The sequence below is a fragment of the Setaria viridis genome, chromosome 9 (genome assembly GCF_005286985.2).
Source record: "Setaria viridis chromosome 9, Setaria_viridis_v4.0, whole genome shotgun sequence".
In the NCBI taxonomy this organism is placed as follows: domain Eukaryota; kingdom Viridiplantae; phylum Streptophyta; class Magnoliopsida; order Poales; family Poaceae; genus Setaria; species Setaria viridis.
In genome coordinates this window covers 32064749-32077562 of record NC_048271.2, presented here as the reverse complement: position 1 = coordinate 32077562, position 12814 = coordinate 32064749, and the positions used below count along the sequence as shown (strand labels likewise).

The following is a 12814-nucleotide window of genomic DNA, read 5'->3' as shown; positions in this document are numbered from 1 at the left end:
TTTTAGGTGCATTCTTGTATGTTAACCATCCATCTATCAATCAAGAAGGCCTTCGAAGTTGCATGCTTCGTCAAATAGCTTGGTATTCAGTACAAACCACTTGATTAATTAAATATCACTTTTAGCTACTAAACAGAATCTCCAATGTGACCAAAAGTACATGGAGAGTTACTACAATTCAAAGTTGACATAATAAATACCAGACTGTTATATAACTATCCATATCAGGTTGCGTGCTTATGACTATGGATTCAACATAGCAAGAAAATAAAGAAATGTTTCGGTTCTTAGAGAAGTCAAATGACTCTTTCATTCATGGTGTAGGGGATCGGCCAAAAAGTAAACAAACTCAAGCGCCGTTCATAGGTTACTCTCTAACCTCATAAGATCCGGACTAGGGAACAGAACTCAGTTAACCTCGCAACTTCTTATGGAAGCTGTTCTGGCAATAAAACCCTTATCCTCAATTCCTCCCTATTACCCTAGGGACTCGAAGCTAGGGACTGTTAAACTGATGACTGAAAAACTGATGACTGAAAAACTGATGACTGAACTCTAATCAAGCTAACCCTCGAGTGCTTGAAACCAGTCTAGAGTACCGAGTTTTCACCTAATTTACTCTTTACTTAGGAACGGAACCTAAAGGGAGACATCACGAGGTTACAAACTCTTGGAGCAGCATGACGAACCGAATGCCACGAGGTTGGTCGTTTTTCTCGGGACGAGGGTGAAGGCATGAGGCTGGAGGTTTTCTGGCACGAAGGTGAAGTCCTGAGGTTGAGAAGATGAAGGCGTGAGAAGCATGACTACATGAAGGCGTGAGAAGCGTGACTACATGAAGGCATGACAAGCGTGACTATGTAGAGGAATTCAGTTTGTACACGTTACCCCAATAACTTTTATGTACGGCATATCCTAGGAATGTAGTAGTTGAAAAAGGACATTTTTGGAATGTAAAGTGGCTCATGGGTCTCTATAAAAGGGGAGCTCTACCCGTTGTAAAGGGAGACTCATTGTTTTTAAAAGAACCTCCTAGTGTTATCTCTTTCCATTTACACATCTGTTGGTGTCGAATTCCTTTGAGACCAACAGGGTGCCCACCATGTTCTCAGCCACAAAATAACCCACGATGCCATAATCAAAGAAGAAGAAGACCGCACCGCAGGAAACAACCGAGGGTGAAAGAGAGCAAGAAAGAGGGCTTGTTCCTATGGATCAAGACAACACAAACACCCTGGAGAAATTAAAAAGAACCGAGCCTAGTTTAAGAACAAGAAGTGAGAAGAAAAGAGCCGAGGTGAAAACTTCGAACCAAGCAGAACCAAAAACAAGCTAAAGAAACGATCTACTTGGGGAGGCAGAAAAAGAACTGGCCTCGGTATTAAAGCAGCTCAAAACACTGAAAAAAGAAAAGGAAAGATTTGCTCAAGAATTGGAAGCACAACGGTAGTGACAAGCAAAATAGCGAAATTAAATCAAGCAAAAAACAGCTAGCGGAATTGCAAGAGGAGTCGGATGAGCTGCAATACTTGCAAACCACACCATCGCAACCACCACTTTAGAACGGCAGCATGTCATGATTAGAACACCTATACCATATGCAAATCCCAATCTCGTTGGGAACAACGCTCCAACGATGACAAATGCTTACGTAACGGCTGATAAAAACTCTTCATTGTCTTTGGGCTTGCAAATAGCTCCATGACCTACAACTTACAAGACGGTCACATAGCCAAAATTCAATGGGCAAAATAACCCTCACCAGTTCCTCATGAGCTACGAAGCTCCAATAGCATCTGCTGGAGGAGATGATGTGGTTTTAGTCAAGTCCCTAATCATAACCTACGAAAGAGCAGTGGTAAACTGGTACTCACTACTTCCACCGCAGTCAATTTATAGTTGGATAGACCTCAAAACCAAGCAACGTGTTTCATTGCATCCAAAAAGACAAAGAGCCCCTGGCCAATTATGTCATAAGATTTGTGCAACTAAAATCGCAAACTCCATATATGGATGAGAGTGTAGCCATAGTAGCCTGCATCAGAGGGCTAGCACCAGGCCCAAAACCTTCCCATCTAACAAGAGAAAAGCCAAAAATCATGGAAGCTTTGTTCGCCGAGCTGGAAATGTATTGCAGGTCCAATGAGGATCATAGAAAAGAGTGATGGAAAGAAACTGCCAAAGGCAAGCTCAAAAAGATCAAAATTGGCAAGCCTCGAGATACAATTTTGCACAACACCAGCAACCATACCCAGCTCAACACGTGCTACCAATCGAGGGTGCTCAATACTCACAACAACAAAACCAAGATCATAGTAGACAGCCTTGGCAACAACAGCAAGCAAATTATGGCAATGGGCAGAAAGGCGGTCACGTCGGAAGAGGAAGAGGCCGAGGCAGAGGACCTCCGAGGCCGCACAACTGAAACAATCAACCTCGAATGTTTTATTGCACTTTTCATGGTAAGCAACTAAATCATGCAACCGACTTTTTCCCAAAAATAAAAAAGATCTTCGAAAGAATAGTTGAAGAGAAACGAGCTGCCGCAGCACCACCATCCACCGTACCTCTTTTTGGCCACAACAGCCATACTTCCAAGCTTATCAACATATAAACCCAAATACCAACCTCGCAAACTTTCAAGCTACCATGATGTGGCAACACTCACCACGGTTTCAACCCCAAAGTCAACAAGCCTTGCAAGGTTCGCACCTTCCTAGCCTCTACACAAAATACCACTACCCCCCCCCCCCCAAACCTACCCAACAAAATGCCTAAAGCCGAGCCTAACAATACCCAAAATAGCAACCCCAAAGCCTTACCCACTTACAGCATGATAATGCCAATATCAGGCGGATCCTCACAACTTGAAAACACAGAAACACATTCAAATGCTTTGCCCACCTTACCCTAGCCTCGTTTGTTCCGCTTGTTCTTCAGAAGTCATCAACCTCGTCGTTTGCATAATCCGAGCTATCTAAACAACACACTAACATTAAATCAAAACAAAATAATAAAGCAAGAGGTAAGCAAGAATGAAAAATACGGATAAGAACAATACCTTTGAAGCTATGAAGGTCAACGAAAACAGCACAGGAAGCATGAATATTAAAGCACCAGCAAACAGTGCGCAAACTCACAGCAAGACGGTAGGGTAACTCTGAGCAACCCGCACCCCCCCCTTTTATAGGCGTGCTAACGGGTGCCTCGAACCTCAAACTGAAGCCAAAGCAACAACCAATCAGAAATCGACACAGCAGGTGCAAAAGTAACTGTTGGCTCATCTCTCCTCCAACGCTTGAGGGTAACATTTTTTATAGAGCGATCCTTCATTGCGGGTTTGGCCCGTTGGAGTCGACCCTCATCCACGAGGGGCTATTGTTGGGGATCACCTAAAAACTAAACAACCTCGAGTACCGTTCTAGGTAAAAACTCTCTAACCTCGCAAGACCCGAACTAGGGAACAAAACAAAACTCAGTTAACCTTGCAACTTCTTATGGAAGTTGTTCTGGCAATAAAACCCTTATCCTCACTTCCTTCCTGTTGCCCTAGGGACTCGAAGCTAGAGACTGTTAAACTGATGATTGAACTCTAATCGAGCTAACCCTGGAGTGCTTGAAACAAGTCTAGTGCACCAAGCTTTCACCTATTTTACTCCTTACTTAAGAATGGAACATAAAGGGAAACGTTGCGAGGTTACAAACTCTTGGAGCAGCATGATGGACCGAATGCCACGAGGTTGGGCATTTTTCTCGGGATGAGGGCGAAGGCACGAGGCTGGAGGTTTTTTGGCGCAAAGGTAAAGTCCCGAGGTTGAGAAGATGAAGGCGTGAGGAGCATTACAACATGAAGTCATGAGAAATATGACTACATGAAGGCGTGAGAAGCGTGACTACATGAAGGCGTGATGAACGTGACTACGTAGAGGAATTCAATTTGTACACGTTACCCTAGTGACCTTTATGTACGGCATATCCTAGGAATGTAGTAGTTGAGAAAGGACATTTTCAAAATGTAAAGTGGCTCATGGGTCACTATAAAAGGGGAGCCCTACCCCGTTGTAAAGGGAGACTCATTATTTTTTAAAGAACCTACAAGTATTATCTCTTTCCATTTACACATCTGTTGGTGTCGAATTCCTTTGAGATCAGCACATGATGTTAGTTGGCTCTTCAACATCTTTGGGCAGTTTAGAAAATTTCTCGATGTATAAATCGAGGAATTATTGGCACAACATATAAATTTTCACGAAAACCATCTCCGATGGATTCCTGATTTTTGAGAAAAAAATATAGATAGTATAAAAAGTATCGGAAATATTGGAGATCCATTAATGACTCGGTACCAATGCCTTTTTAATATTTGAAATCCGTTATTTGAACCAAATTCGAACCCCTTGTCAGTGGATACAAAAATAAATTAACGACAAATACTGTGTGGAGGAAACAAGTAGAAGAGGAGTGTTTATGGTAAAGAATCCGACCATTTAGGTGAATACTGATAGGAAGCAAAGGATCTAAAGGGCAAGGTATATATTTAACCCATTTCTGCAGCTGGGCTAACTGATCAACATCCCCATTTAATTGGTGATTCACTTTTCTGTGTAAGTCAACCAACCAACCAACCAACCATTCTACTTTAAGCATTAATGGTGAAGAGCCAGACATGATAAAGGGGATGTTTGGATAGCAGGTGCTAAATTTTAGCACCTGTCACATCGGATGTTTGGACACTAATTAGGAGCATTAAACATAGTCTAATTACAAAACTAATTGCACAACCCCTAGGTTAAATCGCGAGACGAATCTATTAAGCCTAATTAATCCATCATTAGCGAATGGTTACTGTAGCACCACATTTTCAAATCATGGACTAATTAGGCTTAATAGATTCGTCTCGCGATTTAGCCTAGGGGTTGTGCAATTAGTTTTGTAATTAGACTATGTTTAATACTCCTAATTAGTGTCCAAACATCCGATGTGACATGTGCTAAAATTTAGCACATGCCTCCCAAACACCCCCAAAGTTCTTTTATTTTTCCTTGCACTGTATCTCTACAAAGTGATGTTTCAAACTCTTTAGAGGAATGGGATTACTATGCACGAGAATATACGTGCATGTATATTTCAGGAAGGTTGTAGTGGTTTAGCATCTAAAAATTCCATTGATAGTAGCTCAGCAATAATTCAATAAAACTGCTACAACCATAGATACAAAAAATATGACATTTTCTTATACTTAGGTCGCTCATCATGCATTGTTGTTGGGAAGAAAACTTTGGTCAGAATAGGTAAGGAGATCATCTTAACAAGCAAACTTAAAAGTCCTATTTTTGTTCATCGACCGTCATAAGAGAAGTTCAGGTACCTCTTCAAGGTACCAGTAGTATGATTTCCACCAGCAGTATCAGTCCAATGCTTTACATTCAACGATACAACTTAATCAAAATACTGAAATACCCTTTTGAAAAGGACTTTTTGATGATAGGTTTTGTTATTCTATTCTTCTGTTCACGAAAAAGAAATGTCAGTATTAACGAGAAGAACAGACTTGCTTGGACATACGTGTCCACAATACTCATAAGGACAAAAACGATAGCTTTACTTAGGTAGGAGACGTGCAGAAGAAGTTGTTGGCTTTTGACGTGGAAGGCCAGTGCATTACCAATTCTATACTCTTTCTCTAACACAATTTCAAGTAAAGTCACAAGATGTTTTAACGAAAGTCTTATCCTGGTATCTGTTGGCTGTTAGACTATTACTGTCGCTAAAGTTCAAAAGAACTCTTGTGTTCTGCAAGCAGCTACCTGCTCCCAATTATTAATTCTAACTTTCTAGCTATTGTGTCAATTTTTATTATTAAATATTAGCATGGTTAGTGAACTCTGTCAATTTGTAACTATTTGGTAATTGTTGAATTGGCTTAGGTTTGGGCACATCCCTGTTTCTATCATGCTTGGTATTCTTTTTCTGGACTTTGAAAACCTCTAGGTCGAATCATTAGAAGAGTAGAGGTCAATAATTAATTAGCACCAACCTTTTACACTTCTTGTTCAGTTTCTCACAAAAAGGTTCGGATTTGTTTTCTTCATTACATACTGCAAAACAAATTGAAGGTGTAATGTGCTGGCCACTCGAGAAACAACTATGGTTAGTAGGTTACGTGGCAGGTCATCTTCCAACATGTCGCTTTCATTGACTTCATGTCTGCAACCTTAGCTTCTCTTGTTGTCCATGAAACACGCCAGTTCTGAGGATATAAGTGGTCAGACTTGAGCGACCTCTGTAAGACGAAATAAGCACAGAAAAAGAAGAAGATGGAGATGGTTGTATCTGCAGTTGCAGGTGACCTGATTAACCGATTGATGTCCTTCTTGATCAGCAAGTACAAAAGTGAAGAGCAGTTAGAGGAGAAGATGAAAAGGCTGCAAGATCTACTGATTAGAGCCCATATGATCGTCGAGGAGGCTGAGGTGCGATATATCACCAACTCAAAGATGCTACTTCAGCTGAAGAAGCTTGTGGAGGTCATGTACCAAGGCTACCACGTTCTGGACACCATCAAGTATAGGACTCTCTGCAGCTCAAGCGCTGATGAAAGTGAGGTTAGCACTTCCAATATCAATGAATTATCCTTCACCACTTGCATTGAACACCTTTGTACAAAGAATTGCACTCCCAATATTCATGGGCTTCAAATTACATTGGATAATCTTGAATCAACTATTTCTAATATGAAAGAGTTTGTCCTACTTCTTGGGGGATGCGAGCGCATGTTCCGTAGACCCTATGACTCATATGTTTACATCGATAACTTCATGTTTGGTCGTCATGTCGAAAAGCAGCTGGTCATCAATATCTTGCAGCAAGAAAATATCCCTCCCTTCGCTCCGGCCGTTCTCCCAATCATAGGGGGTAGTAGAGTGGGCAAGAAAACCCTAGTTGCACATGTGTGCAATAATGAGAAAGTCAGGTCAAAATTCTCGTCAATCTTGCATGTCAGGGGTGAAAACATCTGGAGAATAGCGCGTGAAGTAGGACCAGTGAGGTCCTTGGTAATGGTTGAGTTTACCACAGATGTGGATGAAGAGGATTGGTTGAAGTTCTATTCATCAGTAAAGCAGATGGGAAGAGGAAGCAAGATCATAATCATAAGTAGGATTGCAAAATTATCGAGGTTTGGGACGGTAAAGCCGGTTCGTCTTGATGCCTTGTCCCATGAGGAGTATAGCTACCTCTTTAAGGTTCTTGCATTTGGAGGTACAAACCCTGAAGAACACCCTCAGTTGGCAGTTATAGCTGAAGATCTAGCGGTAGCTTTGGGAGGGTCACTCATCACGGCAAACGTATGTGCTGATATGATGAGGAAAAATCAAAATGTTCACTTCTGGATCAGCCTATTAAAAAAGTATAGGAATGTGGTGCGGAAGAACTTCTCGTTGTTTGGTGAGCATCCAAAGAACCTTATGGACCAAGATCATCCTATAGACATAACCAGACTTGCATCATCATCATGGTCATCGCCATCATCTGCTACACTTCGCCTAATGCCTCCTCATACTGAAGTTAACGATTCCAAAACTGAATTGCCGAAGGTGATGTTTGGAGATCTGATTACTGGCTCAGCTATTCTGCCGAGGGAGGAGTTTGAACTAATCGCGTGGGAATCGCGGATACCCCCTTACAAAAGGTTTGTAAACTTTGCTACATACTGTGATGAGGAGCCGACCTCTCAGCATCATACAACATCAGCTGGCAAGAAGCGCAAACTATTAGATAAGTAACCTGATAGCAACCTTGTATGTAATTTAGCATTTGGCCTGGCAGTGTAGTCAACCAAAGTAGCTTTGTATAAGTCATGCCAGAAATCAAGAAAATGATTTCTTGTAATTTTGTGTCCGAGATTCAAAGGAAGTAGCGTTCATGATCACACTACTCCATTTTCCATTCAAGATGATGAGCTCTAATGTGACGCCACATTTCTCAGCCGTGTAAATGAGATTGTGCCCTTTTTTTTCTAGCAGCATCTTACAATGAATGTACGCACCTTGTGTCCCCATCTCAAACGAAAACTAAAAATTTTCTTGTATCAGCATTTGTTTATGTTTCCAAAATTGATTTTCTTCTTATAAATTACATAGTCAATGCAACACATACATCAGCTGATGAAAGTCCACACGACGATCGACCGCATGCAAACTGGTCAACATGAGAATGAATATGCTTTAATCCAAACTACCAATTAAACTTCGACATGACATGTTCTGATAGTATCCAGATATCTAAATCAAAGACGCCTGACTGACTGAGAGTAGTGTTCTACCAATGACATATGTAAGAATAGAAAGCAGCAAGGTGGCAAAGAAACTTGAGTAGGACCTTCTTTTCTTCATCTTGCTTCCATCCAGATGGTGGTGGTAATTATAGCATCTGCTTGTTGATGTTGGTGTTGCCTTCAATCTCCTCTTCTGATATCCTCCATTTCATCGGGTAGAAGGAAAGGAGGATGACAAGGATAACGGAGATTCAAAAGAAAAACCCAGCTATGCAACTGATGCCATCGTAGGTAGAAGACCCACAATACACCCACAATCATTTCAAAGAAATAAATCAGACAATTCATAAAGACAAGCATCATCACGCAAACACAGAACTTCACCAGTCAACACAAAGTCATGGAACAATGCTAATCGTTGTTACTAGCGCTGCAAGGGGTACTCCTAAGCATGGTTGTGACATCAGACTTAAACTTCCTTCACACAGGCTTGCTTCTTCAGTTGCTAAGGTTTAACTTCTGGTTATTGAACTACTAACTACATTCTTCGGATGACTTGGACATGCCTGCTTTAGCACACATGGCACAGATCATCTAAATATTTTTGAATTAGAAAGGACACTTTAGAATCAAAAGTCAAGGGAGAGAATCCAAAGTAGCATTATTTGAAGAGAAAGGACAAGTACAATGGAGAATATGGATATACTGAAAATAAAGTTATGGAGGAGTTAGGTTTACAAGGATAAGTGGGTTGACAAGGAAATATCAAGGAGACAAATGAACAAGGGATAAGAGGGTAGTAATATCACTAATAAATCAAGGAGGTACATTGCCGGAGAAAGAGAAATCATTCATCAAAGCAGATCAGATGTATGATCAAGATCAAATAGTGATCAAGGATAGAGGAAATAAATGGACAAGGATTGAGGGTTTAGCAATAGCAAAACAAGGTGGGGTAAAGGACCATGAGTCAATGGTAAGAAGTAAGCCATCAAGGCATAGCTAAGTGGATAAGGAGTGAGAATACTGATCAAAGAAGTTCAAGGATAAGGTTGGAATTGATTTGACTTCAAAAGAAACCTTAGAAAATGACCATTGTTATCTAGGCTTACGTCCTACAGTCGATACAGCTCTAATACCACATCTGTCAACCCAGTTTTAAAACAAAACCAAGTGCTACCTTTATATATATGTTTGGATATAGTTTCATACATATAGTGACATCAATAGTGAGTAACAGTAACAATATCACGTGAAAAGATATAGAGTCTATCAGAGATTTACAGCTTAATCCTGGAAAGAAAGGCTTCAAACTTCACAGGCAATCGATCAGGGGCTGCGTATGCCTAGAACTCAGCACAATCTTCACAACAACTTCATAGTAGTTTCTTCTTCTGAGCAACCATACCCATGATTTAAGTCCATCTTCAAGTTCAATTATCATGTGAGGGTACAGACCGCTCTTTACCATGAGCACGGCTGATATATCAGTTATACACTCTGTAGAGGTTGTACACTTTCACCATAAGTCGCGTAAAAGTTCAGAAGAACTTTAGACCCAACCATACTGTGCTGATCAGGCACTCTTCACACTACCAAGGTCTAACTGCATAGGGACACTACAAGGCCTTTACAAAGATTCCCTAATAAGAAGAAGCTCGCTAAGGTTTCCGAATTAGTAGAGCTCTGTCAAGACTACAAAGCTACCATAGAGCAGATCAGTCTGAGGGCTAGGCTATACCCCATCTGCCACCACCGCTCTTGCCCTTTTGGTAAGACCACTTCAAACTAGAGTCTCTAATTAATTAATCAAGACCAGAGCCCATTCAGAGCCCATTAGTTTTTGTGGTTGCACTGTTTTCCTAGGTGGTCACTCCATGTTCCAATTAAAATATAGTGATCTTGTATTAATAAAAGGTATAGCATAAATAAAACAAGTTTAATCATTGATTTTGTTAAAACCAGCATAACCCAAGGTATTGTGACTAAGCATATCTACCCAACAAAATGGTAAAACCTAGGTAAACCTTCATAGGACCCATCAAATTAAATGCAAAGCAATGCAATAGTGATTAAATAAAGTTATTAGGACAAGAGCACAAGGACACACTTGCCTTTCTCTAAAGATATAGCATCTCAGATTATCATCAGCTCTGATTCTTCAAAGCTCTCGAACAACGTTCCTTCTAGTCGCAACAATCATCGGGCACAAGCATACAAACAAACAAACAAGTAGAACTAAGAATAATAGATCAATCACAGGAAAGCTTTAAAAGAGCATAGTACAGGATAAGGCTCGAATCTAAGGTCACAAGAATGCAAGAAACACTGGGAATGAAACTATGGTTGAAAAGATAAAGCTGTCTAAAGGTTTGAATTATAAAATAAAAGACAAGAGCTACATGCTTAATTTATTTTAGTTGAGAAAAAAAATGTAAAGATATTTTGGAGAAATATCCTTAGTTGGAATTAATCAGGTCATATTTACATATGAAAAGACGATGTAAAGCTTAGTCCAATTTTATTTATAAATATTTAAGTACAATTTAAGCAAAATAAACATTTGATTTTAAAATAAGCTTGTAAGAGCATCTGAGCATATCTTTATGATTCGGGTTCAACTAATTATCAGTGTTTGGACCCGGCAACCTACCGAGGGGGGTGCCTGAGGTAGTATTTTGTGCGTGGGGCTCGCCGAGATTAGGAACTTGAAGGTGAACTCGAACACACGATTTAGACAAGTTCAAACTGCTAGATTGTATAGTACCATACGTCCCATGTGTTGGTTTGATTGAATTGCTTTGGAAGGGATCCCTGCCTCACCTTATATTGCCGGGGGTAGGGTTACAAGTCGGTTATTTACAAGAATACTGGTCAGAGATGAATCCTACTCTAATTGCTACGAGTAGTTTCCTAATCCTCAACTAGTTTCTATCTTGCCACATAAGCTACATCGTCCTGCACTGCAGCCTCCGTGTCTGACATGTCTTGGAGTCCAGCCTTGCATCCAGGACTGTCCAAACCTTCTGGTGGGCCTATAAATGTAAGTACGATAAGCCCCCGGGTACTATTAAGTCAAATGCAGCAGTTCTGAGTACTTTTGTAGGCTTCTCTGATTAGTTTTGGTGCTCTTCAAGTACTCCATTAGGTTGAGTCTTCAAACATACTTGAGTACTATCATGCGGCTAAAATGTGCTCAAGCCTCATTCAACTTGGTATTGAAACTTCAATCTTGAATTTTATATGGAAGTGTGACGAAAGTCGCACTCCATATGGAGTAGCCCCTGAGCCTTAGGTTTAAAAGAATAATCAGACTGAGGGCCAATCTATAAATTGCATCTCTTTGTCCTTAAAACCTAGAGAAAAAACTTTTTAGCCAATGGACATGTGACACACAGCCCCGAGCCATTACATGACTAGTTTGGTGGGTATAAGGGTCAACCTCTAGTCAATGTGATGGTTCGTCAACAGTAACCTTATCACTTCCGAAAATAATGGAAACTATCAACCAGGTGCGAAATCTTTGTGCCATTAAACTGGAATATTCCCTATAATCACACTGCTGTTACTGCACTACGATTATAAATAACAGAGGAAAACATCCCATCAATTTTATCTGTGTTATATGCTCTTTCAACTTCCGCACTGTAGCCCTAGCGCCGCCTCTGCCTGATCCTCGAGCTCTAGCGCCACCATGCCCCACTGCTTAACCCCCGAGTATATGCGAAAGAAGACCCACGTGGCAACAAGGATTGGGAAGAAGGCAACTGCATCCAAGGTGGCGGAAGGTGGGAAGAAAAAGGCGGACAAGAAGAAGGAGATCCAACTGTTGGCTTCCAAGTATGGAAAGACTGACCAGACTACCCCGCCATTTCCTGTGTGTTCCTGGAAGCGCTCGTCGCTGAAAGAAGAGGACATCAAGGCACTGGTGGTAGCCAACCTTCTCTGAGAGAAAGACGTCATCAACTGGAGGTGTGCATTCAGCAACTCGTGGCTGCTGGAGACATGCGTTGATGAGATGGTAATCTTCACTCATTTTATTGAGCGCGGATTAGCTTTGCCTACCTTTGACTTTTTCAGTGGCCTCCTGGACTACAGCAAGATCGAACTTGTGCACCTCAATCCCAACAGCATTTTGCATGATGCGATCTTTGTTCATCTATGTAAAGCATTCCTGGGTATCCAGCCACATTTTTAGCTTTTCAGCAAGTTTTTCTGCATCAAGCCTTAGCCCAAGAGACAGCATATAGAAGTAGTCGAAGGGGCTGTTATTTAGATGAGGGAGAAGGTCAAGGGCCTGTACTTGGACTACGAGTTGATTGACCTGCATTCTCAATGGAAGAAGTGGTGCTGCTACAATGGCAACCACGAGCCTAAGCTCTCGAAGTTGACAGGCCGCCACCCGACTTGGAATAACAGATGGTTGGATGAGCCTTCACACGGGGACTGCTTGCAGCTACCCAAGCTCCTGGACAGAATTGCCAACCTCAAGCAACAGGGACTAATAGAAGTTGGGGTAGCCTTCATGTGGCGGAATCG

The 12814-nt window shown here is 41.2% G+C and overlaps 1 protein-coding gene across 1 annotated transcript; it reads left to right on the top strand.

The window, feature by feature from the left end:
* The first annotated feature begins 6267 nt into the window (after window positions 1-6267).
* Window positions 6268-7988, top strand: LOC117839776 (putative disease resistance protein At3g14460). The gene is made up of 2 exons (XM_034720192.2): window positions 6268-6605; window positions 6846-7988. Exons 1-2 carry the CDS (start codon window positions 6318-6320, stop codon window positions 7782-7784), a joined length of 1227 nt encoding a protein of 408 aa, XP_034576083.1. The 5' UTR covers window positions 6268-6317; the 3' UTR covers window positions 7785-7988.
* Window positions 7989-12814: the final 4826 nt, after the last annotated feature.